Here is a 26,932-nt window from a genome sequence, read left to right as displayed (position 1 = left end):
AGTCTTTCCCATGGGGAAGCCAAGGCAAAGGAGTAGTTGATGCAGATCATGTCTTTTCATGGGGTGTCTTTCAGTGTGGGGGCATGCATGGACTTGTGCACAGGTTGCATTTTTTAAGTGCCTTGTGCTGCATTTTTGAGGCCTCACACTTTCCTGCGTGTGCCTGGGCCAGCAGCCCGTGGCCACCTGTTTCAGTTCCTGTTGGTGGGTGAGAGAGTGCGCTTCTCTGCTGGACTTAAGACTCAGCCACTTCCTGTTACAGGCTTGATGTTCCGCACGGTCCGTTTGCAGCTTGAAGGGCTCTGCTGGGCCGGTGCGAATACAAACCAGATTAGTAACGAGACAGCGATAGCACAGAAAGGTACTTTCTGCTCTCGCAGATCGTCCAAAGCCCCGTGTGGATCCGAGGCGGGGCGGAAAGGCGACACCGAGCGTCAGGGACTGTCGGAGTCAGCAGCTCTGCACAGGGCGGCGGAGAGAAGGAGGAGGGGACAGAGGTATAAACAGAAAGGAGCATTGAATTTGCGGAAGTCGGGGAGCGGGTGGGGTTTCTGAAGGAACCCGAGCCGAGAAAGGGCTCTGTTCTCCAGCAGGAAGCGTTCAATGTGCGACTACAGGGCCTCCTTTGACTAGAGCAAGAAGGGGAGTATTGATGTCGCCGCGCAGTCTGTCGGAGTGCCACCCCTTACCCCTGTGTCATTAGAAGGGTATCGGTGTCAGCGATGCTGAAGAAACGTTTGAAATCGCCGGTTTAGTATAAAGGAAGGACGGGTTTCTAACAAAAAGGTGATTTTGTGCGTTCGCACTGACAAAATAAATTATCATTTTTCAGTCCGTTCAAAAGGACAGCAACAGACATTAATCGGCAAGCACCCTTGTTTCTCCTCCCGATCAGAGGAATAATAATGAGTAACGGGCAGGAGATGTCTCCGGATTTTGTCTTGATGCGCCTGGTGTCCGCCGCCGAGGATGACCGCTTGGACGAGGAGAACGGTAATTTATCGTCAGCCAGCAGTGTTGTGGCCGGGTTCGGGACTCCGGTCTTGGGTCACCACCACAGCAGCGGCATGAAGAGCGGGTTTGAATTCGAGCTGGGCAGCACGGCCGGCCGGCCGCGGCCGAGCAGCCCTTCCCAGCAGCTCAGGCTGCCGCCGGGCGGCGGGACAGCAGCACCTGCGAACGGTGTGATGCTAACTCGACCACCGCAGCCTCTGCCGCCTCCTGCCGCCGACTCAGCCTTGGCCCAGCGCTTCGATTTCGCTCACAGGGCCAGGGGCTCACGGCCGCAGCTCATGGTGTTTCGGAACCTGCTGCGGGCTGGAGACGGTACCAGGGAAAGCGGACCGGAGCACACGGCTTTGCAGGTGAGCGACACGGAGAGAGAGGCGTCTTCTTGCTCCGTTTCCACTGCGAGTGTCGGCAACAATAACAACTCGCTCTGCGGTGGAGATGCGCCACAGCAGCTTCATCTGTCTCAGAAGCCGAGATGGAGTTTGCACTCTCGGGTGAAGCCGGCGAGGCCGGCTGCCGATACAGGTAGTCTCCACCGAGAGGGGCCCGAGCTGTGTCACCGGCACCGCCTGGTTTCCGATACCCAGGGCTGGCTGCCTTTGCCCGGGGTTTTACTGGACGGAAAATCAGTCCACCACCCTCACGATTTCCTGGACTCTAGGTGGGCCTCGACGCTCGGTGGAACAGAGCTGCCTTCCCTAGGAGACCCCGTAATTGATCTGGCGAGGAAATTTGGGGAGCTGGGGGTCGACAAGACCTCGAAAATGCTGTTCAAGGATGGAGAGCTGCCGCACTGCCCCTGCCAGGGTGTGCTGGGCCCCGCCAGCGCGGGCATGGGGCCTGGGGAGGACCCCACGGAGACCAGCGACGCGCTGCTGGTGCTGGAGGGGCTGGGGTCCGAGGAGGTGGACGGGCTGGACCTGCACAGCTGCCTGGAGGAGGAGTTTGCCGACGGCTCGGCTCGGACTCTCGGAGTCGGTGGAAAAGGGCTGCCGGGCGGCCTGTCCAGCAGGGCCCTGACGGGGCTGATGCGGCAGGCGGAGAGGGCGGCCGCAGAGCCCTGCTGCCCGCTCGACAGCGACCCCGTCTCGGGAGCGTCGACGCCCGTGGGCTCGTCACCCTGCGGCTCCACTCTGGACCTGCCCGCCCCAGGCCTGGCCCCGGCCGCCAAGGTCCGGGTGGGCAGGTGTGCCAGCTCGCCGCTGGCCCAGGCCACAGGGGGCGTGGAGCCCGGCAGAGTCCCCAGGGTTCCTGGGAAGTCACGGAAGGGCTCCCTGAAAATCCGCCTGGGCAAGCTGTTCAGAACTAGGAGCTGCAACGGCTCCAGTGACCCGCTGGATAAGCGGCACTCTGTGGACCTGGCCGCCTCGGCCGGCAGCCTGAGCGACACCTCCACCTCCAGCGGCGGGGAGCAGGACGCGTGCAGGTGAGGGCCACGGTTTCGAGCCGCCGGGGTCTGTGACGTGGCAGCAGGTGTTTCTGGGAGGCCTCGCCTGACCGGGGTGGTGCAGGTGTGAAGGTGTGTGTGTTCCTGTGGGATGGGAGGGGGCATGAGGTGTGTTTGGGGTTGCTGTTACAGCACGGCTCTGCTTGTACAGGGCAAGAGCATCAGAAGGCTCTGGAGGACTGCACGTGTCCCGTGTGCATCAGTCGGCTCATCCGGCTCCTATATGTGTCCTTATGCCTCCGTGTGTGTCTTGAGTCTGTCCTACACACTTGCTCTGTGTAAAGTCCTCATTTTGACTCTGACAAGCTAACATGATTCATGTAAAACTGTAATTCTCACTACAGGACATCACTAAGGAAGTTTATTTACTGATTTATTTGCCTGACACTTTTACCCAAAGGGATTGGTGTTTGCACCTAGGTCTACAGGTTTGTTTTGTTGGGACAGTACAGGTGAGGCACCTTGCTCGAGGGTGCAGTGTCTCAGCTGAGATTCGAACCCACAACCTGATAGTTACCCAGTCCAGAGCACTGACCTCTGCACCACCCAGCTGCTGTTCACGAGAGAAAACCAGTCTCGCATCTTGGTGATTTTTACACAATCATTGTTATTACTGTAGTTGGTTGTGGGCTGTTGGTGCTTTGAAGGAAATGTCTGTCTTCAGTTCAAACAGTCAGGTGCAACAGGGATGAAAGAAAATTGAGCAAGTGTAAAAAATACTTTCAAAAGAGGAAGGAAATGCTTGCATGTGTAAATGAAGAGCAGAGGAGCACTGTGGAAAGTAGAAAGTGAGCCTCCTTAACTTTTAGAACATTTATAGTGAGACACAACATCAAGCATGAAATCAAAAGGGCACAAACACTTCTGTATCTTGCAAGGTGGGCCTTGTGCAGACAGCTTTGCAATACACTGTCATTTATACCTCAGATGTGAAAGTGTGGTGGAAAGATGGGTCAGTCCTACTTTGTGTTGGTATGGATTTTTAGATGGTGAGGCAGTAGGCTACAGAGTTTTTAAGCTCTTTTGCTCAGCCTTCTCTCTGCAGCTGCTTGTCACAATGCACCGTGTGGCAGCTAGACGCAGTTCTCCGCTGTCCTGCTGATGGGCTGTGACTGGCTTTCTGCTGGGGGAGTGTGTGCACAGGGCACAGGGCCCGGGTGTGCTGCAGTGGGCTGTGACTGGCTTTCTGCTGGGGGAGTGTATGCACAGGGCACAGGGCCCGGGTGTGCTGCAGTGGGCTGTGATCAAGCACACAGACTAGACACCCACATGCACTGCTGAGGGGACTGGCTGCTGTTTCAATGACTGGTTATTCATCAGTCTTTGCTTCGACTTTAATGTTTCTGCACTATAAAAATGCTGTTGAATGATGCTTGTAAAGAATGGGAAAAGGTTCCGTTTTGCAAAGCAGTTTGATGAAATCCATGTGGGTAATATTGCAATACTTTCATCTATGTAACATTGTCCCAGCTCCCGACACCTGAGATTTTTCAGAGATTAGACCATGTCTAGTGCAGCATCTCAGCCTTACAAAGCCCATGTCTGCTGTGTTCTCAAAATGCCAGGGAGATAAAGATCAGGGCTCTGTTAGCATTTCCACTAACAGCACAGAGACTTTCTTCCTTTGCCTCACTGTGTGCACTGGGGGAAGAGTGGCCTAGTACAGTTCATTCACTTTGTGGATGACCAGAAAGTCTTCTGATATTAGCTTTGCTGTCATTTGGTCTTTTAAAATCTTATTGCTTTGTTACTTTATTTCTGAAAAGATAAGTTCTGAAGCTTGTTTTTTTGCATGTCTGAATATCTGTATAAGGAAGAAAGGACTGAATGTTTCAAAACATACAGTTAGAACAGGATCATTACAGTTTTAAATGGTGTATTGCTTGACAATCATAGCTTCACATACAGATCTATATATAATATATAGGCTGTTCATTCAGTAAATAGAAAGTGGAGTGCCAGAAGACTCTGTGTAGTCTGTTAGAGATATATGTAGAAATCCTTTAAGTTTTACTGCAAACCTTTTTTAAGTTGTACATCATTTCATTGTGTTGAGTTGCATTTTATTACTTTTTAAATTATTAATTTGGCTGACACCATTGTTTTCAGGAGAGCAAATGTTACAGTAAAATGCAATATTGATGTAAGGGGATGCAGTAATGCTACAGCTTGAGGTTGTGCCTTACAGAAGTCTACACAGAGCAGGATGCACAGTAGTGAGCGAGTAAAGGGAGCACAGAAGTGGTATCTGATCTTCTAGATGTAGCCTTCCATGTTGGCTGAGGGCTGTGAGGGCTGGCAGATGGCTGGGCCTTGCTCTCAGCCTGAGGTCCGCTGGTTATCTCTAGACCAGGTCAGTACTGGCAGCCGCCACATGTCCCTTCAGGGCCGAGGGGGAGGTCAGAGCTGCGCCGCAGTGCCTCTCGCTGGCAGGCCTGCTGCTCTCCCAGTCCAACGGCTCTCTGCAGCCAACTACCGGCGTGAGGGCAGGTGTCGTATTGGCTGCAGAGCACCGAGTCAGTGTCCCTGCAGCCTGTTTGGGATCTACAGGGGCTGCTGCAGTTTGTCAAATGTTTCCTGACCCATCAGATGCTTCCTGATAGTTCTTCCTTTTAATATTTTCCTTGTTCTGGTTCTCAGTCTGTGCTGTTATGGCTCCAACATCCCCAGTCCATACAGCCGTGAGACATGGAGGTGGGCTTCTGTATGAGGGCGTTATGTGGCACCAGTCTAACCCTGTTTATGAAGGGCAGCATCACATATTTGATCATCAATAAATAATACTAGGAATACTTATTTTTCTTTGTTAAACACATGCTTCAAAAAGTTGTGCTTTAAGTGGAGTCCACAGGAAATAAGAGAAAAGATTACAAGCACGCATTATGAAATAAGTTTATTGTCATCTTTCTATGTTTTTATCATCCGTCCAAAACAGTGGGAATTTGTCATTGTATGGTATCACCATACAAAACTATAGCAAAAAGACAAACAACACTCAACATAAAATAAATACACGTTAAAAACAAATAATAATCCTAGACATGCTACAGTACATACAGTGGATATAAAAAGTCTACACACCCTTATTGAAATTGCAGGTTTTTAATTCAAATTATTTTTCTTAATATTTATCTATTTGTTTTTCTCTTGAATTTTGTTGGTTGCAAGGTCACATTAAAGATGAAAAAAATGTCTGACATGATTAATCTTGATTTCTGGCTTTACACAAAAACCTGCAATTTCAATAAGGGTGTGTAGACTTTTTATATCGACTGCATATACACATCTCACTCTGCCTGTATTACACTACCATTTCACTTAATCTGATAGCTTCATACAGGAAACAGACACTTAACTGTTTTTAATATACTGATTGCACTGGGAACAACAGATTTGTTGTAGACATTTTTCTTGGCCTCAGGCTTTCTAAACCACCTCCAAGGTAGCAGTTGGAAATGAGAAAGAAGAGGGTGGGAGGGGTTGTCAAAGATCAGCTGAGCTTTCTTTTGAACTGCAGTATAATACAGGTCTTTAAGCGGTTTCTGTGGTCAAACAATTATTTTACTGGCAATATGAACAATTCAGGCCAGTTTCCCTTTACTCTTAATACTCAGGCTACCAGACCACACCGTGATACCAAACGTAACAATGATTTCTACTATTCTGTAAACCCACTTTAAAACATTTTGTCTCACTCCAAACCCTTTCAGCCTTACGAACAAAAACATACACTGACTAGCTTTCTTTAAAAATGCCATTGGTATTCTCTGTAAAGCTTAAATGATCATCTATCAATTTACCTAGGGGCTTGAAGCACCGAACAACCTCCACAGGCTGATTAATAAAAGGGAGAGGTTGAAAATCTAACGTTTTACTATCACAAGTATCCAGTTCTTTGGCGTTACCAGCATTAATATGAAGCTCAACTCACACCACCTTCCCAGTTTACTCATCTGTTCAAAGGAAGACAGTTAAGAAAAGTGGTGTATGCATAATAATGTTGGAAAGAAAGAGCAATACAAGAGCTGTACAAAAAAAATCTGAAAATTGTATTAAATACAAAAACTGTAGCAAGTTTACAAAGGTAGTGTGGAACAAAGCATTCATGTATTGTAGAGATCCCATTGTCTGTGTGCTATGTTTACAGCGAATGAGTCCAGCAAATTAAATATCCAAACTGAACATAATAGACATGAGTGCGATATAGTGTGAGAGTTACTGAAGGATATGGCTGAGGGCTGAGAGATCACAGGTGCTGTCAAAACGGATCAGTCCTGAGCAGATAGTGGGATTGGAGTTGAATGCTACGCCTGACAGGATTGAAAAATAATGCTGTCCTCTAGCCTGCCTGGCTGTTCAAAAAATAGCTTTTCAAATGTTACAGGGCTACAACCGGCCCTGCTGACTACCTTTCCCCCTCTAGCCTCGGGGCGCAGGTGTGGTGGAGGGTTAGGTTGAGGGCTGAGAGTGGGGTGAAACACCAGGGAGCACAGAGCCAGATTATTGTCTTGTTTCCCCTGTGGGACAGCACTGTCGAGAGTAAAAACATGATGCGCAGCGCAGAGCCCTGGCCACAGACGTGTTGACGCAGTGTGAGACTGCTCTGGAAACCCTTGGTGAGCATCTTGGAACAGAGGTGTCTGAAGTGCGGTGAACCAGTTTTTAAACACACCCTGGAATCAGTCTGGGAGCCAGCAGGAATTCAGACCGAGCTTATTAACAACACCATCATTTCCAAGTCTGCTTTTTAGTTCAGAGAACTTAGTCTGCAGTAATGTTTCTGTTCAAACTAGATTCCACTGCTTGCTTCAATGTGACTCTCTGCCATTTTAATCGGAGGCTGTATGTACAGTACAGAGTGTTTGGGATGGATCCTGGCTGCATTTGCTTACTAAAGTTAAAGGCTGCATGTGAGATCATTGTTATCACTTCTAGAAATATAGCTTATCTTGTGGTTTGGAGAAGAGAAGTGTTTTGGAGTGTGTGCTGCAGCACAGCAGGCACCCCAGTTCCTTCCTTAAAGAGATCACTCCCCCTCAGCCTGACTCAGGGCCCAGGTCTAGGAGCTCAGCTTTCACAGCAGAGCTGTGCTCCGCTGTTTCCTTATTTACAATGTTACGGTACAGAAAGATCAAGGTAGTCAGCGATTTCTTTTCTTTTCTTTTGTATTCACAAATTTATTTATAATACCCACAAAAGAAAAATAAAATAATTATAATAACAATTACTTATAACGAGTAACAAAAAAGTTCATTTATCAAAGAGTCTTTGTCCATAAATGCACTTCCGTCACTTTTCTGTAGATTAAGTTGTTCTTAGGATTTCCTTTTTGATTTGTGTGTCCACCAAAATGAAGTAAAAACAAGTCACAAAGTTCAATGTCCAAAGTCTCTTAACAAACAGTAAATCCAAATATAAATCTTATCTGTAAGTGAGGGGATCTTAAAGAGTGCTGGATCCCTCTCCATCCTTCTTCTCTATTCTCTACTCTTCCCGCCACTAAGTTGATCCAAAGATTTACATAACCGTTCTAGTACATTCTAGACAATAATACTAATTATTTACATAATGTAATATCAATTACAAATGACACATGTTCTAGTAAATAAAAAACATAATTAAAAAAAAACTATTCATAACACATAACTACAAAAGAATATAAAAAAGGTCAGAAATTAGTTGAGGCCATTAAGCTGAGGATCAATTTGTACAACATGGCTGGGTAGAGTGTTCCATACACCCACCTCCCTTTGTGTAAAGAATTAATAATAATAATAATTCTGTTTCACATCATCTTCAATGTTCTGTAAATTATGCTTTTTAGCATAAAATGCGAGCAGTCTGAGGAGCTCTATGAGTTTTTTAAAAAAATATCATCTTCTCTTTTGCTCTCCTAACTTTCACCCTACCTGGTAGTCTGTCACTGTTAAACCTCTAAGCTGACAGAGAACATATGGGCCTCGGCAAAGCCACAGATTCTCCATACAACCCAAATATATCTTAACCTTCAAACAGCGCCCTGCACTGACCCACACCTGTACACCTGCACACAGCTCCCTGCACTGACCCACACCTGGACACCTGCACACAGCACCCACCACTGACCCACACCTGGACACCTGCACACAGCTCTCTGCACTGAGCCACACCTGGACACCTGAACATGGCTCCCTGCACTGACCCACACCTGGACACCTGCACACAGCTCCCTGCACTGACCCACACCTGCACACAGTTCTCTGCACTGACCCACACCTGGACACCTGAACATGGCTCCCTGCACTGACCCACTCCTGGACACCTGCACACAGCGCCCAGCACAGACCCACACCTGGACACCTGCACACAGTGTCCTTCACTGACCCACACCTGGACACCTGCACACGGCTTCCTGCACTGACCCACACCTGGACACCTGCACACAGCTCCCTGCACTGACCCACACCTGCACACAGCTCCTGCACTGACCCACTCCTGGACACCTGCACACAGCGCCCAGCACTGACCCACACCTTGACACCTGCACACAGTGTCCTTCACTGACCCACACCTGGACACCTGCACACGGCGCCCTGCACTGACCCACACCTGGACACCTGCACACAGTGTCCTTCACTGACCCACACCTGGACACCTGCACACAGCTCCCTGCACTGACCCACATCTGCACACGGCTCCCTGCACTGACCCACACCTGCACACAGCGCCCAACACAGACCCACACCTGGACACCTGCACACAGCGCCCAACACAGACCCACACCTTGACACCTGCACACAGTGTCCTTCACTGACCCACACCTGGACACCTGCACACGGCTTCCTGCACTGGCCCACACCTGGACACCTGCACACGGCTCCCTGCACTGACCCACACCTGGACACCTGCACACAGTGTCCTTCACTGGCCCACACCTGGACACCTGCACACAGCTCCCTGCACTGACCCACACCTGGATACCTGGACACCTAGACACGCCGCCCTGCACTGACCCACACCTGGACACCTGCACACGGCGCCCTGCAATGACCGACACCTGGACACCTGGACACCTGCACACGGCGCCCTGCAATGACCGACACCTGGACACCTGGACACCTGCACACGGCGCCCTGCGCTGACCCACACCTAGACACCTGCACACAGCGCCCTGCACTGACCCACACCTGGACACCTGCACACAGCGTCCTGCACTGACCCACACCTGCACACAGCGCCCTGCACTGACCCACACCTGGATGCACAGAAAGCTGCAAGAATGTATTGTTTTATGGTTCTCTACCACACGGCATCCCACCAATCACATTGCAACTATATTGCAACACAGTATTGCAACTATCACTAGACCTAGATTAGAATTCATTCCTTTAGGGGCTCTTGTGTTGACAATTTCATCTCCATTCCACTGGTAAGCGTAAATCAGTTAAAACCATAAAATGCTCACTGTTAAATGTTCACTCACTAAGCAACAAATCAGTTCCAACTGATTCCAAACCTGGCTTAGGCTCACTGACACTATTCCTTTAGTTGAAGCCTCACCTAATGGCTATACTTTTTTACAGAAAGCTCGTTGCTCAGGGCGTGGAGGTGGCCTAGCAGCCATCTTCAGTGAGTCTCTGAGAATTGAATTAAAAACTATTAATGACTTTCACACATTTGAAGCAATGCTTCTTAAAATAGCACCTGAATCATCTACATACATTCTTTAAGTGTACAGACCCCCAGGACCATATGCATTGTTTCTTGCCGAATTTGGTGAACTGCTCTCTGATTGTTATGAATTTAGACAAAGTTGTAATATTAGGCGACTTTAACATACATATGGACATACAGACAGACACCTTCAGTAAAAATGTATTGTCTCTCCTTGTCTCTGTAGGTTGTAGTCAGCATATAACAGGACCAACACACGTATACAGTCATACACTAGACTTAATTATCATAGAGTTGATATTCATTATGTACTAGTCCATCCAATCAATAACTCTTTTTCTGACCACTCTTTAATTACTTTTGAGATTCGACTGCTCTTGATAGCTCCCAAGGAGAAGACTATTACAACACGACACATCAACAGGGGTACTTCATTAAATTTCATGAGCACAATGAACAATACTAACTTCATCTCCAGTAATAATGTTGAAGAAATCACACATAACTATAATACAGTGGTCAGACAGGCCCTTGATGAAATTGCCCCATTAAAGACTAAGGTAGTCAAAGCCACTAGACACTCTCCATGGTGTAATGATCACACACGATCCCTTAAACAGGAGTGCCACAATCTAGAGTGCAAATGAAGGTCTACTGATCTACAAGTATTCAAGTCAGCAGACTGATGGCCTGCAGCAATATACGAAAACCCTATATAGAGCTCGTTTGGTCTACTACTCTGAACTTAAACCAATAAAAATAACCCTCGCTACCTATTTAAGACAATAGCTAATCTTATAAATAAGACTGATCCTATAGTACCATCTAACTTTAGTAGTGACGATTTCATGAACTTCTTTAATAATAAGATTAACACCAAACACAATTAAATAAGCCGCAAAGAATTCTGGTACAGAAACAATATGAGCACCTCTTTAGTGTTTTTCAATTAGTTAGTGAACAAGAACTCAAGAAATTTATTAATAAGACAAAGTCATCCACCTGTCCACTAGATCCCATCCTCACTCAGCTAGTCAGAGATTCCCTCGAAGTAGTGGCAGGACCTATAATTAGTATAATGAACACATCCCTTGCATCAGGTGTTGTACCCGATCAATTTAAGGTAGCGGTTGTTAGACTGTTCCTTAAGATGCCAAATTTGGATCCACAAGTTCTTAACAACTACAGGCCTGTCTCGAACGTCCCATTTCTATCTAAAATTCTTGAGAGAATAGTTGTGGCCCCAACTTCAGTCGTATCTGGACTCAAATAATATACTTGAGAAGTTCGAGTCGGGTTTCCGCCTAGGCCAGAACATTGAAACAGCATTAACAAGAGTCATAAATGACATTCTGTTAGCTACTGACGCGGGGAATGCAGCAGTGCCTGTGCTTCTAGATCTTAGTGCTGCCTTTGACCTCTCTGTTTTGTTACACAGGCTAGAGTTTGAGGTTGGCTTATGTGGAACTGTCCTTAAGTGGATTACTTCATATTTAACTAATCGTTTTCATTTTGTTCAAATATCTAATAATTGTACTGCTTCGTCGATGTCACCAGTTCAATTTGGGGTACCACAGGGATCAGTGCTGAGACCAATATTGTTCTCTCTGTACATGCTGGCGCTAGGTAGGATAATACAAAAACATTAACTTTCATTCATATGCTGATGACACTCAAATATACATTTCGTTTACACCTCACAACAACTCGTCTATTATCACTTTAGTTAATTGCATTAATGAAGTAAAGACTTGGATGTGTGAAAACGTTTTGTTACTCAACTCTGATAAAACTGAGGTTCTGTTGTTTGGAGGCAACAATACTGATAGGACTACTTTAACTTCAGCACTTAACTCAGAGAATTTAAAAATTTGCCTCAAAGACTCTGCACGTAACCTAGGCGTCATATTAGACACAAGGCTCTCGTTTAACTCTCATTTATCGTTTAACTCTCTATGTATTGAAAACATGCTTCCTACAGTTAAGAAATATTGCAAAACTAAAGTAGTTTCTCTCCACTCAAGACACAGAGAAATAAATACATGCTCTTGTATAAAGCAGGTTAGACTACTGCAATGCCCTACTATCAGGGAGCACCCATCACTCTTTCAACACCTTACAGTGAATTCAGAATGCAGCAGCTAGAATTGTTACTAGGAGCAGAAAGTACGACCATATAACCCCTGTACTTAGCTCTCTTCATTGGCTTCCTGTCAGTTACAGGGTGTACTTAAAAATCCTTTTACTTATTAGGCTCTCAGAAGTCAGGCACCTGTCTATCTAATGGAACTTATTAATGTTACCATCCAAGTCGCCCGCTTAGATCACAGAATGCAGGTCTTCTTCATATTCCACGCATTAATAAAAAAACAGTTGGTGGTAAAGCCTTTAGTTACAGGCCCCTAGCTTATGGAACAGTCTCCCACCCCATGTTCGGGATGCCGAGTCAATCTCAGTATTCAAATTCAGACTGAAAACCTATTAGTTCAGCCTAGCCTACTCACACCTTACATCATAGCCTGCTGCAACCATGGCTGCTGGTGATGCTGTACATGCCATTGTCTGTCTTTGTGTTGGCCCACCAGGTAGATACATCTGTAGGGGGGGGGGGGGGGGTGGTTGGGGGGGGGGGGGGGGGGGGGGGGGGGGGGGGGTAGAAAAGAAAGGGGGAAGAGATCACATATCAGAGTGCGTAGGGACACCATGGATATAGCTATCGTTTAGGAGCATTTTGCTGGTCTACAGAGATCTGTAGTCAGTTGGGCAGCCAGTTGACCTTGGACCCCTAGAGGTTTTTTTTCTCCTTACTAAGGAGTTTTTAGTTCCTCTCCTCTGTTCTCTTCTGGTCTTTTCTGTTCTGTATTCACATGTGTGGTCACTTGCATTGTTAAGTGCCTTGGGGCAACTTTGTTGTGAAAAGCACTATAAAAAAAATAAATTGAATTTAATTTTAAGACTTGTCATGCTGACTGTCTCTGTCCCCTTGCAGGAAGCCGTGTCTGACCAGGACTCAAAGTGCCTTCTCTTCTGTCTCCTTCAGCCCCGTCTTCACAGGTGAGAGCCTCCCTGATTGTGTTGACAGCCTAGGCCACTAAAGTTTTTTTTTTTTTAATTGAAAGCCAGAGTCTAGAGCTCTAAGCACTACTCCACACCGCTGCTGTCTGTACTTTGCTATACAGGTGGACAAGACCTCATACATATCAGATGTGTTCATTTTGTTCCTGGTAACTTATTAATCCAAAGATCTTATCCAGCAGGATCCAAGAGAATTAACTCCAGTTATATAGCTGGGCAGTTTGTTCCAAGCCCCTACAACCCTTTGTGTAAAGATGTGCCTCCTGAATCAGACCTGAATGCACTGACATTCTTCTGAGTTTTCTCTAGTGTCCTTTTGTCCTCGTTTCACAGTTAGTACTGAAGTTGTGCACCTCATAAGAGTTTTGGTTCATTTGACCTGTATGTATAAAACATTTTTGCCCTTCTTTGAATTGATTCCATGGCAGTAATGTATATTTTGTAATTTTAATGACCCCAAGTGTACACAGTATTCTAAATCAGGTTGTATCAACATATTATGTAGTTACCATAACTTTTCTTGACTTGAATTCTGCTATTTTTCACAATATACCCTCAGACCACATAACAACACCTAAATTCTTCTCATAGGTCACATCCACGAGCCCAGTGCTACTCATTTCATATTTACAAGGTCTTCGCACTTGTCTGAGTTAAGGACCATTTTCCAGGAGTTTGCGCACTGCCGGATGGTGTCTGAATCGTTTTATAATGTCTTCACTGTTTCTCAACCTCTTGTGTGGAATCTTATCCAGGACACTCAGGTCCACTCAGACACAAGCCTTCCAAACACACTCTTGAAGGTGTTCCAGCTGGATCTGATTCTCGGTTTGTTACTAGCAATCAGACCAGCAAGCTGGGCTAATTGACCACCACTCATTTTTTCCCTTCCTGAAGTTCTTGAACTAGTTATGACCCTTTCAGGGTGACTGTCAGTGACTGCTCTTCTTGTCTCCCTCTCTCCGGTACCGGCAGGCGAGACTGTGTCGCTTGTGGATGTGGATATCTCTCGAAGGGGAGCGAACTCTCTGCACCCTCCCACCCCACCTCCCCCACCTCGTCGGAGCCTGAGCCTGTTAGGTAAAATCCTGCTGCCCCACCTCACTCTGTGTCTGGAGCTGCACTGAGGCCAAACGGAACTTCTCAGAGTGAAGGGAGTTTAAACCCGAACTGAAATGACTTCGGTCACCACACTTGTCTGTCTGTCTGTCTGTCTGTCTGTCTGTCTGTCTGTCTGTCTGTCTGTCTGTCTGTCTGTCTGTCTGTCTGTCTGTCTGTCTGTCTGTCTGTCTGTCTGTCTGTCTGTCTGTCTGTCTGTCTGTCTGTCTGTCTGTCTGTCTGTCTCTCTGTCTCTCTGTCTCTCTGTCTCTCTGTCTCTCTGTCTCTCTGTCTCTCTGTCTCTCTGTCTCTCTGTCTCTCTGTCTGTCTGTCTGTCTGTCGTTGTGCCTTGGCTACTGCACTACAGCTGCTCTGTCTACTGCCAGTCTTCCACCCCCAGCACGCTTCTGTAAGAAACACATCAGACACTGGAGGGCTTACGTGCTTGTCAGGACACATCATCGCTTTCTGCTTCCAGCTCGAACATCTTCTACAGCACTGCGGGGTCGGGCCGTCAGCGGGCCTGCTATGTAGTTTGTTTACTAAAAACTAGGTGATTTTGTTTTTCTATGAGGTCAAGCATAAGGGCCCTGTGTGTGATACTGCGGGCATTGGAGTGTTCTCCTGCAGCTCTAGCAGTGAGGCTGCAACACTCTGCCTGGCAGACATTCCGAGGACTTGACTTCACAGCTCTGACTGCTGCCATGAAGTGTGGTGCTGCTTGTAATACTGACTTTTAAAACCAGAGCAGCAAGTCCCGTGTCTGTCCTCCCTCACTGCTGGCATGTCCAGAGATTCATTCAGACTCTCTGATCTGAACCTTTCCTGCAAAACATGCAGACGATGAAACTTTTGAAAAACAATTCTTCGAAAAAAAACTGAAGTAAATGAAGCAGCAGCCCATGTTTCCTAAAGTTTTTTCTCTCAGTGAGACCTCATAAACAGGTGGGCCACACGTTGCCCAGCAATATAGCTGAAGCCGTCACCTTGGCGTCTATCAGGAAACAGCTAGATGAGTTCATGGGATCTTTGGATGCTTAAATTGGAATTAATAAATTAGTTACTACGAAAGGACTAGATGGGCCAAATGGATTCCTCTCATTGTAACTGTTCTTAAGTTCTTAGTTTTAGTGCTGATGTGCACTTAAACAAAAACATACAAAATGCCAAATGAGAAGTGGACATTGATCCGATATCAAAAGAAAGACGGAACACGGTGAATTGTGGTTCATTCTATTTTTGTATGATACAATAATACTTTGTCTTATTTCTCAGAAATGTGTTTTGTGGTTTACCAGCACAGAATCTTACAAATAACAAACAGTAAAAATGAACATTACGTTTTACGGCAGAATAGTCTAGGAAACATATCTGCTGACAGACCCTGGTGAGAATAGTTATGCTGTTTGGACGCCCTGTTGTGGGTAAACACCTGTGGTCATGCAAAATAATGCTCAGTGTTCTTGCCATTTCAGCTCATTTTTACTTTATAATTTTATTATTAAAAATCTTACAATTAGATCTGGTGTAATATATTAATTATTAAAGTACTTTATTACCAGTAATATACTTTCTGACAACATTTTTAAATTTTTCTACAAGTGAGTTATACGTTTTTCACAGTTCCTGTCATTTAGTTAGTGCCCTATAAAAGACGCTGATCTAGTAGGTGATAATATTGTTAAGGAAAAAGGGAAATTTAGTTTCTTGCCCCCTTAGAGGAAGATTTGGATAATTCTACGGTTGAGACCGGGGGGCTCAGCGTGTCTGGGCGCCCCTCCTGGGACAGGCCATCACTCATCGCTGCAGCCCCTCCACTGTGTTCCTGGTGGGGGGTGGGGGGGCGAGGACAGTGGACAGCTTCTTCCACAGAAATACTGAGATAGAGGGAGGGTAGGAGTCCATCTGTGCCCCCCAGCGCAGGGCCCGGTTTCTGTGTGCTGTCATCACTGTTTGTGTGCGGAAAGCAAATCAGATTCCGTTTTACTGCAGTTTTAAATTGTTCTAGGGTGCTACTGTGCAAGCCGTTACTTTGTTTTAACGAAGTTTGTATAGATACATCAGCAGTAGCTAGAATGTTTTTAGATACATTACTTTCTGTTTGATTGCTGTAATTTGTATAAGAGTCCTGCACCCGGTAAAAACTGAAGTGGGTCACAGTGTAGTGCAATAGCCGGCCGAATTGTTTGCTCCGTTTTACTGCAGAGCTGTGCAAGTGTAGAGTGGCTGAGCAAAAGCACAGGACAGAAACAGCCACACGTCTCCATGTCTTTTACTGATAGGGAATATCTGCGTTGAGTCATGTTCTTATTTACTAAGGCAGGCAGTTAAAGACAGGGTGTCAGTGAAGCCTGCAGGCTGGGTCAGTGCTCTGTGCTGTTTGGGAGGGATTGGCTGCTTCAGTGCAGACAGTGAGCTGTGGCGCAGCAACAGGGAGAAGATTATTGTGAGCCACGAGGGACCTGCTGTGTCCAGTGTGAAATTTCTGTATATAAGATACCTTGGGCAGGAGATTGTTCAGTGTCAGTAGCTGATTGGCCTGTTCTTGTTGTATATTTAGTCTCCTTGAAAAGCGGACAGTCTTGCAGAGTGCTTTCTGTGGTGCGCAATTTATTACATTATTTGTAACATTGGGCAGCTCCGTCTCCCAACTTGATCACTTTCAGACGTGATTTCTAATCTTCACAGCCGCAGTTAAGTCATGTGCTCGATCTTCAGATTCCTGCAGCCCGTCCTCAAACATTTTTCCATTTCTGCTTTCCTGAAGGGCTGAAGTTCAGCAGCAGGCGGAACTGTCACACTTCTTGCTGTCTCTGTAGAGCTGAAGTGCGTGTTTTGACCACAGGCCTTTATTTGTCAACTGCCCTTATCTCATTCCAAAGTTGTTGAATCAGGCTTGTTTAGTGCCTTATTTGAAGAAAGGAGTGTTAATTAGGTATCGTAGACCAACTCATAAAAAATACTGAGACTTACACTGCTTTTGCTTTTGTTCAAGGCAGTCAACAACAGCTCTCAAGCAACTTTGCGAGGGAGTATAAGTAATTTTATAGCTGAAAATACACCATGGTTGTAGTCCACAATCCCAGAGTGCAGCTGTGGGATCAGACGTGAGCGTGGATTGTGTAGTGGCATTGTGGTCTGTGTGTCTGTGGACTGCCCAGTGCAGACTGTGCTCTGTCCTGCTACTGCTTCTTGTTTGTCTGCCTGTGTGTCAGTGCTGATGCCTGTGCAGAAAGTACAGACAGACACAGAGTCCCACCGCTTGAAAATGGGCTGCTTTTACAGAGAGAGAACACTTATGCCAGCAGTGGAGAAGTCAGGAGCAATGAAAAATATCATTTTCAGACAGCACTGTCTGGTACAGCTCGACCCTGAGCATCGTGCAGGGCCTGATGCAGATACTTCCACATGATACTCCTAATTACTCTATGGGAGTGTTATGGGAAAACTGAGACATCCACAGTGCTTAGATGGCGGAACCATTTTAATGTGGCAGGGCTCTGCACCAGTGGAGCATAACAGCCAAGAAAAGGTGAAAGGTCAGCTGATTGACTAGGGGCCCCATCGCTGTCTGGGCCTTCACAGCGGTCGGCTGGCTGTACCATGCATCACCTCCTGACCTGGCCGCCTTTGAAACTGTGCACTCTTGTTCTGTTGCAGATGATATAAGTGGGCCGCAGCCAGGGCCTTTCCTAGTGAATGTTGTTGGGGCTTCCCTGCAGTCCCTCCCTCTGCCTCCTCCTCCTCCCCATGTCACCATCCAGCATAGCCTCAGCCTGAATGGTAAGACCGGCCGCCAACGCAGGGGTCTGAGCACGGGGGCAGTAGCGGAGCAAGCACACCATTGCTCAGAGTCCAGCTGTGCTGCACCTGTGGGTTTTACCCTGCTACTGCTTTGCATTGGACTGGTACAGGTCCCCTTGGGGACAGCTGTTTCCCTTGATAAGCTGGCAGAGTGCTAATAATTTGCTTTAAGCAGAAGAGTCTGTTACTATATCAAATGTTAAGGAAGTTCAGAAGTGAGCTGGCGTAGAGAATTGCAGCTGATTATGGTATTGCACTTTCAATTAAATATATTACGATGAAAGAGTTTATCCACCGTGGCTGTCAAGTCAAGGTCTTTATGCAGTGAACAACCACAGGGGACAGGTGGACTAGCCCAGGTCCTGCTCCGTTCTTAGATGTCTTGTCTTGGGGTGGTCTATACCTCTGAGCACTCCAGCTTACTTGCATCTGGAGGTCTGTGCTAGGTTCATGTCACTTAGATGTGTTGGCAGAGCTGGACTAACAGAGTCGGACACAGAGACAGTGATTCCAAGTGGCATGTGCTGGCTGCACACTCAAGATTAACACTGGGACTGTGGACTAGCTGGTGTTGGTACAGCAGTGTTGAGTACTACTGGACTGTATTCTGGGTGTTTGATTCTGTACTAAAAACGACAAATCGCAGGCAAAGCTGAAGGTGTCCCTGTGACATGTGACTCTGTGCAGAAGGGCAGTGTGCTGTCAAGCACCTGGTACAAGGAAAGGTCTGTGTGAAGGGATGTATCTCTGCAGGATAGGACTGTCTCCCTGATAGACAAGGTTGTCTTCACGGGATAGAACAGGTAGCCTTTCTTGTGTTTTACAGTTTAAATGCCACAATCACTGCAGCATAGGGAAATCCGATCTGAACTTTAGTGAAAGCTAAGGTTTCATCCCTTTAAAAGGAGGAAGTGGGAGAGGGTGGTGCTCTGCAGGCGTGGCTCACACTGACACAAGGCTGGGAGTGTGGAGGCCAGGCTGGGGCTCCCAGGGCACGAGCCAGTCTACCTCTTGCCCACTGGGGCAGCTCCCCCGAGCGGAGCAGCAGAGTCTCTGGGGTTCCCTGAACAGCTAAGCATCTGTTGTTCATGAGTGTTGCAATCAGTCTCTCTCTCAATGCGGCTGAATGGATTGTGTGGAGGCGGTAGCAGTCTAGTTGGTTGTAAAGTCATGACTTTTCAGATCTGGTCACCTCCTGACCATATCCTGTCACAGATGTCAGTACGGCACTAGCAGTAATTGTGCTCTTGTTCTGTTGCAGTAGTGAGTGTGATAAGGCCATTAATAAAATCTGTTTCTCCTTCATCATCTCTTTCTGCATGTAATGAATGGAAGTCCCACAGCTGCAGTAAGATAAGCTAAGATCACTTTATTGGCCATATACAATTTCTTGTATTAGGAATTTGTCTTTTCGCATACCCCAGCTTGCTCTCCATGAGACACACAGACAGGGAGAGAAGCTTGGGGTGAGAGCGCAGTGTTAGCCATTTATACAGCACCCCTGGAGCAGTTGGGGTTAAGGGCCTTGCTCAGGGGCCCAACGGAGTAGGATTCCTCTGGCAGCTGCGGGATACGAACCGGCAACCTTCCATCCTTAGTCATAGAGCCACGGCAACCCCCCCATCATATCCTAGTTCAAACTGTTCAGCCTGCATTTTCATATTCCAACATGCAATTGCTCGGATCATATTGTGCCAAAAGCCTGCCCCGCAGTGTGCAGAGAGTAGGTTTCTCAGGTGTGCCACTGGTTGTAGTCTGGTGTGCAGCTGAGCAATCTGTTTCACTTCAGTGTATGCATGTGTTAATTTTATGTACAGTCAGTTTTTGTGCTACTGCACCCCAGGATCATATCTACAAAAAGACTGTGCTCTCGTGTGAGGCACTGGGACAGCACTGCAATATTTCTCCAGGCTAGATAGTTACATTAGTGATTTATTGTTTTCTTACCTGCATTGCATCACGAGGTGTTTACACCATTAACTTTTACAGTTACTTTCTAAAAAAATGGTGGGTAAATGTTGTACTTCAAAAAAGGTTCCACAGAGACAATGTCAAGGAGAATATTGCACAGTGTCAACACTGTGTGACAGTGCAGTGTGACAGTGTCAGAGGCGGTGTGACAGTGCAGTGTGACAGTGTCAGAGGCAGTGTGACAGTGCAGTGTGACAGTGTCAGAGGCGGTGTGACAGTGCAGTGTGACAGTGTCAGAGGCAGTGTGACAGTGGCAGAGGCAGTATGACAGCACAGTGTCAGAGGCAGTGTCAAAGACAGTGTGACTGTGACAGTATCAGAGGCAGTGTGACAGTGACATTGACAGTGGCAGAGGCACTGTGACAGTGACAGTGACAGTGACAGTGACAGTGACAGTGGCAGAGGCAGTGTGGCAGTGTGGCAGTGTGACTGCGAGGGTCATGAATATGTAAGACACCCTTGATGACCTGTTGCACGGTCACACCTGTATGCCCAGGCAAGTAGCGCTGTGTTGCTGTGGTGTGTGCCTGTGCGCTCAGTCGCCGGTTCCTGCCGTCAGCTGTGCACTGAAGCCTGTGCTGTCTTTCTGTGTTTCAGACACCTTCCTCCGCGCGCTCCCTCGCTCCTCGCCCTCACAGCCCGAAGCCCCCCCTCCGCCAGCAGCGGCCCCCACCTCCCAGTCCCTGCTGTGTCCCCTGAGCCGCCCGGACGCCAGCAGCTTCGCTGCCAGCCTGAGGGAGCTGGAGAAGGTGAGACTGACGGCCGTGCACCCCCCACTGCGCGCACCCCCCACTGCGCGCACCCCCCACTGCGCACGCCCCACTGCGCACGCCCCACTGCGCACCCTATACTGCACTCACCCCAATGCGCACACCCCCACTGCACTTCCCAATGCACTCGCTCCACTGCGCTCACCCCACTGAGAACAACCCACCACACACACAACCACACACCCCCAATGCGCACCCCATTCCCCCCACTGCGCTCACCCCCACTGCGCTCACCCCCACTGCGCTCACCCCCACTGCGCACACCCCACTGCGCACCCCACTTCCCCCACTGCACACACAACTGCACCCCCCATACTGTGCACACCCTGATGGACACATGCACAGGAGTGCCCCTTCCTCAGTGTGTTGCTTGCAGAAAAGATGTAATGAGCACTGCGCTCTCAGGGTGTCCTTGTTCAGAATCAGGGTTTGGACCCAGTACTGCTGGGTCACAGGCTGAAGGGTCCTGGTTTTTAGAGTGAGAATCCCCTGGAAACAAGCCTGTATTATTTTCTTTATTGTTTATGTGGTCAGTGGATCCCCTATCCAAGGCAGCTGACAATATACACGAAGCTTTGTATTCTGTGTGGGTATGAAGGAAAACTCCAGAGACCCACGCCCTGTGCACCCTTGCCCTGCCCTAACCCTGTTTCCATGCCCGCAGTGCGGCTGGTACTGGGGGCCCATGAACTGGGAGGACGCGGAGATGAAGCTGAAGGGGAAGCCGGATGGGTCGTTCCTTGTGCGCGACAGCTCCGACCCGCGCTACATCCTGAGCCTGAGCTTCCGCTCCCAGAGCATCACACACCACACGCGCATGGAGCACTACCGAGGTGAGGGGGCGCTCCCGGGCGCTGGGGCCTCAGGCCAACAGAGGCCTTTATCTGCTCTCTGAAAAACAACAAGCAGGTACGTTCCACTGAGAGGAGCGCTGAGGGGAAGTGTCAGGAGTCCCTGTGGGCAGGCTGACCCAGTTTGGTTCTCCTCTTACGGGAAACTGTTTCTCGTGGTGGTCTGGTCATTGTCATTGCCGGCCACCTCAGCCCCAAACCACAGCCATGCGAGAGGAAATGACAGCTCTGAGAGAGAGACACACACAGACACACAGACACACAGACACACAGACACACAGACACACAGACACACACAGACACACACAGACACACACAGACACACACAGACACACACAGACACACACAGACACACAGAGACACACAGACACACACAGACACACACAGACACACACACAGACACACACACAGACACACACACAGTGACACACACAGTGACACACACAGTGACACACACACACACACACACAGCGAGACAAGGGACTGAGCAGTGGGGAAAACCCCAGGCTCACCTGCAGTGAACCCATCCCCTGACCTGGATGGTCAAGCCACAACCAGCAGAGAGAAACAGATGAACAAGTAAAGGTTTATTCCATGCTGAAAAGAGAAGAAAGGAAATGCAATGTTTCGGCTGTGGAGCCTTCTATGAGTGTGAGAAAGACAGGGAAGTCAGCAGCTCATATAGCATAGGAGAATAAAAGCTGGGAGTGTAGAGGAGGCGGGAGCAGGAGGGAGTCCAGAGAGGTGAAGAGAGGTGTGAAGTCGAAACCTGCAAATGAAAACAGAAACAGATGCTGGGCTGCAGAGAGAGGCCGTGTCTTTGAGGAAGAGCGAGCTGAGACAGGAGAGCACTGAGAAGGAAAAGGGGGTGGCAGAACTGAGAGAGAGAGACTGCAGAGCTGATAGAGGAAGGGGGAACCGGGCTAAAAGTGATTTGGAGAGGGTTTGCAGGGATGCTGTGAGCTGATGACTCCACTCCCCTGTGGCCTGAGGTTTGGCAGTGGATGGTAATTCTTATCCAGGAAGTGATGTCGCCCTTCAGCCAGCATGGCTGAGCAGCGTAAGGTCAGGTTTAGTCAGCCCCAAGTAAACCAGCAGATTGTGGCTAGGAGGTATGACACACTGCAGCTTGCATCTGTGCTGTATGTACAGAAATGGGCTGAAGCTTCTAAAAAACAGAACCCATGAACTGCATGTAAGATTTGATCTTTTCTGTATCATTTATTTTAGATTTGATTCTAAATCTTTCTGCTTCTATAGCATTCTGTGTGTGTGGCTCAGCCAGTGCTGCTCTAACTTTGTCGCTCCCTCCCTGCAGGGACCTTCAGTCTGTGGTGTCACCCAAAGTTCGAGGACCGCTGCCACTCGGTGGTGGAATTCATCGAGCGTGCCATCATGCACTCAAAGAACGGCAAGTTCCTCTACTTCCTGCGCTCCCGAGTGCCTGGTGAGTGCGCTGGCCTGGGCTCTGCCCCAGCTCCCGGCTGTTTCCCCAGTGGACACCATGTAAATCCATTTCACAGTCAGACCAAGTGAAAGCAGTCTAAAAAGTCCAAGACCAACAGACCACAGGAACAAGGAAAAATGCTTTAAATTTCTCTGTGCATTAATGCACTTAAGCAAAACATGTGCAGGGTAGGGTTGTGATGTCTTGTCTGAGGAGATTCCCCCATGCTTCTCCTCTGCAGCCAGGTGGAGGCGAGCCCGCCTCACTGATCCTTGTCCACCTGTCTCCGCAGGGCTGCCTCCGACTCCCGTGCAGCTGCTGTATCCCGTCTCTCGGTTCAGTAACGTGAAGTCTCTGCAGCACCTCTGTCGGTTTCGCATTCGACAGCTCGTCCGAATCGACCACATCCAGGAGCTGCCCCTGCCCAAGTAACGCGCCTCTCTCTTTCTCTGTGTGCTTCCCGGCTCGTTCCTGCCCGCCTCTCAGACAGAAAGACGAGAAGGACACAGTCTGTCCTTCTCCTTTTCCCTTTGATTTCTCACTGTGCTACTCTTGCAGTCTGTGGCTGATTTCACCTCCATCTTTTAATCCTTCTTACTCATTTGAGGCTTCCTGTCTGTGGATCTGCCTCTGTTAACCTGTCGGAGAGCATTCTCTCAATGAGGAGTTCTATCTGAACAGGTCTTTGTCTTGAATTGGAAATGCATGGCCAAGTTGATGTTTGTACATTACTGCAACAGTCAGCGCACACCTTAACTGAGATAGTCTGCTCTCAACCTCGACAGGAGAGCCAAGCTCTGCCATGCAGTTGTGCCCTGTGACACTGGGTTACCCTGTTCTGTGCCTGAATCCTGTTCTCCTTTGCACTCAGACCCCTGATCACATACCTGCGGAAGTTCTACTACTATGACCCTGAGGAGGAGATGTACCTGTCGCTCAAGGAAGCGCGCAGCAGCCTGAGGGCAGAGCAGGAGGCAGAGTCTCAGACGTAGCTGCTGGAACCATGTTGGCTCAAGTAAGTTTCCATGTGGCCGTTACCCACTGTAGCTCTTCATTCAAGCAGCGGGGAGTACGTTTGTCACAGGAGATACTTGACTTGATGGGCATGATGTGTAAGACCAGGATAAAACCTTAATTGTGTTCAACTGCAAATTGCAGATGGTGTCACAGGATTGTCATTGGAGCCTTAATGTAATTCATCTAGAATTAATCTTCTTGATGTGTCTGAAATACTGACTTCTTATATTTAATCAACTCAGCATGGCCTTAGCACTGATCCTGCAATTTAGAGCAGCTTAGAGTCCTAAACAGGAATGCCTGAATCTAGTGTGTCTGTCCTTAGCTTTTGTGGCTCACAAGTTGGTGTTCCTAGAGGAAGTGTGAGGGTGTAAATATCTGGAGGACAATTTTATAATAATTATTATAATGTTATATAAATATAATAATAAAGACACCGGCAGGAGAGAGGAGACTGTTGTGTCCGACTGTGCCAGAAAGTCCGAGAGGGAAGTACATGCCTCCAGAAACACATCCATCCTGGCCCTGAATCATGTCTGCCTGCGTCCTTCTCTCCCAACCCCAGAGTGGGGTTCCTCCGCTGGAGCACCAGTGGTCTGGGCAGGCTTCCCACAGCGTTGCTGCTCGGGGGTGATGGAGAGGCTGAGGTTTCAACAGAAAGACCTTGCTGCCTCCAGCTGGGGGTGTGAGCTGGCTGTGTCTCTGCACTGCGACTGAAGCAGACGCATGTTGGGGATTTATGACGGTCAGCCTGCTGACTGGGACTCGGGCCATTTCGGACGTTATCTCTTGTTTCCTCACGTTTGTAGAGGGGACCCAGGGAGGATCCCAGCTCCTGGAGCAGGGTGCTCTGGTGCTCACTGCTGTGGAGCCATGCTGACACTTTTTGCTAACAAGCCCTCCAATGCCAGACTGTCCTGGTAGTGGTCTCTCACTCTGAAGGCAGATTTCTTTATATTTAGTCATTTTCAGTCGCTCCCCTTTTAATTCAGGTCCAGAGGGCGCAGATGCACTTGTTTTGTGAGCACACTGTTGCTGGCTTTTATTCACTTAATGTTGGGCTCTAGTTCTAAAATTAGTGACAGGCCTGTGTGCTGCCAGTGTGCAATTTTACTGTTCTGTTTCCTGTCTCCTCCAGATCTCAGGCTGTGCTGTAGAGTGTGACCGAGGCTGGGCTGTGATCTGACAGCAGGGGGCAGCACCAGCCCTTACTGACGGGGACGTGTCTCCCACTAGCAGCCCAACCCTGCCCCCTGCTGGCGGTCAGCACTGCTGCTGTGGTGATGGACACCCCCCCTCTTCCCCGGACTGTGGGAGCAGGGGGGGGTTCACTGGTGGGAGACTCCTCTCTCTTACCAGCGCAGGGGGCACTGCCACCAGACTGGAGTATTACTGAACTGGAGTGCTGTGACTGGCGAATGCACACTGGATCCTGATTTGGACACTGGAATTAAAAAAAGAAAAAAAGAACTGAGTTGAAAACAAACCCCAGGACTGCTGTGGATTTTGAAATGATTCAGAGCTCTAGACACCCTGCACTTCTTTCTCTCCTCAGTGTTTCCGAGGGGCAGAGGAGAGACATGGTGAGGTCAGCGGTTCCTCTCTGCACTGCGCCTGTCTGAGCTCACTCCTGTCTCTCGGGTGAATACAGCTCTTGTCATCCGACTGGTTATGGCAGCTTGCAACACTGACACACTCCCCCTGGGACACTACCTGGCCTGCCTCCCACAGCTGGGCTCTCAGAGAGGACACTGTGAGCTCGTCTGGTATGAACCTGAATTCCTGAGTAGGACCCTGCTTCTTTTGGGGGTAAAAAGAGTCCGATGTGAAGCTCAGTCTCACCTCAGTGCTGAATGCCTGACGTCTCTTGCTAACGCTTAGAGGTAGTTCTGTGTGAGCGGAGCTGTTTCAGAAGTGCTTCTACTGTACCCAGTGTCTTATGGCCTGACTGTATAAAATGCAAAGGACTTCTCCTGCTGTACTAGGAGGGGGATATGGAGCTGTGTAAGTGTCTGCTGTCTAGAAGATTTATTTTCTTATTTATTTCTTGTTCTGTTTTGTGGTGACTGATCTGTAAATAGTTGTTCTAAAGAAACCAAAAAGGAAGAAAAAAAGTGAAAGATGGGGACCTCAGTTCAGCGATGGGAGGTGGCGTGGCAGCAGTGCGTGTGAAGAGCATCGTGGGTGAGACAAGAAGCTGTCAGCATCTCTGCACCGCCCAGCAGCTCACCTGTCACTGGGGACATCTCTCTGATAGCCTAAAGTAGGCTAAAAACTACTTTTTCCTTTTTTGATAAATACATTCAAAATGACAGACGTGGCTGTGCGACAATGCACGTGTTTTATTTCCAAATAAAACAGGTTTGTTAGTCCGTTTTAAAGGACTTTGCTTGTTGTCCCTTTTTTCGTTTCTGTGTGCTGGTGTGTCCGTGCTCAGTATAGGGCTGGAGGGGGAGAGGAAGCAGGAACTGCAGCTGTGCTCCTGCTGGCTCCTCTGCAGTGCTCCCTGCTGTCGCCATGGCAACGCCACCCCCCCCCCCACCCCCACTGGAGGGAGGCAGCAGAGCCGGACCATCGGGGACACGTCCTGGGAGCTCACAACAGCTCAGACCTACAGGCTCCTCCCTCCCTCGCATCGGCACTCTGAACACTCACCCCTGACCTCTCTGCGCTCCTTCATCCTCTCTCGCCTTTCCCACATCCCCCGGCATCCTCTCTCATCCTGACCTTCAGCTCCTGCAGGCAGAGCGGTTCCCATGGTAACGGGCTGAGGGCGGAGGCTCCGTGT

The 26,932-nt window shown here is 48.4% G+C and overlaps 1 protein-coding gene across 3 annotated transcripts; it reads left to right on the top strand.

The window, feature by feature from the left end:
* The first annotated feature begins 258 nt into the window (after positions 1 to 258).
* On the top strand, positions 259 to 26,525 carry socs7 (suppressor of cytokine signaling 7). Of its 3 annotated transcripts, none has more exons than XM_088906061.1 (10): positions 259 to 2,437; positions 13,101 to 13,165; positions 14,162 to 14,266; positions 17,945 to 18,067; positions 20,657 to 20,808; positions 21,494 to 21,662; positions 22,999 to 23,127; positions 23,420 to 23,555; positions 23,999 to 24,142; positions 25,283 to 26,525. In XM_088906061.1, the coding sequence occupies exons 1-9, from the start codon at positions 906 to 908 to the stop codon at positions 24,117 to 24,119; spliced, it is 2,532 nt and encodes an 843-aa protein (XP_088762187.1). In that variant the 5' UTR covers positions 259 to 905; the 3' UTR covers positions 24,120 to 24,142; positions 25,283 to 26,525. The 3 variants fall into 3 exon arrangements, with proteins under 3 accessions (XP_088762187.1, XP_088762188.1, XP_088762189.1); XM_088906062.1 differs by having other exon boundaries at positions 262 to 2,437; positions 25,700 to 25,733; XM_088906063.1 differs by lacking the exon at positions 17,945 to 18,067 and having other exon boundaries at positions 521 to 2,437.
* Positions 26,526 to 26,932: the final 407 nt, after the last annotated feature.

This window comes from Atractosteus spatula, chromosome 26 (genome assembly GCF_055471065.1).
Source record: "Atractosteus spatula isolate fAtrSpa1 chromosome 26, fAtrSpa1.hap1, whole genome shotgun sequence".
Taxonomy (NCBI): Eukaryota; Metazoa; Chordata; class Actinopteri; order Semionotiformes; family Lepisosteidae; genus Atractosteus; species Atractosteus spatula.
Note: the sequence above shows the minus strand (reverse complement) of the source record. Positions and strands in the feature narration are given on the sequence as shown.

Bases quoted from the DNA above. Each gene is read 5' to 3' on its own strand.
- socs7 (XM_088906061.1), top strand. From the start codon at position 906: ATGAGTAACGGGCAGGAGATGTCTCCGGATTTTGTCTTGATGCGCCTG. The intron at 2,438-13,100 runs GTGAGGGCCACG...GTCCCCTTGCAG, and splicing joins GGGGAGCAGGACGCGTGCAG to GAAGCCGTGTCTGACCAGGA. The intron at 23,556-23,998 runs GTAACGCGCCTC...CTTTGCACTCAG, and splicing joins CAGGAGCTGCCCCTGCCCAA to ACCCCTGATCACATACCTGC.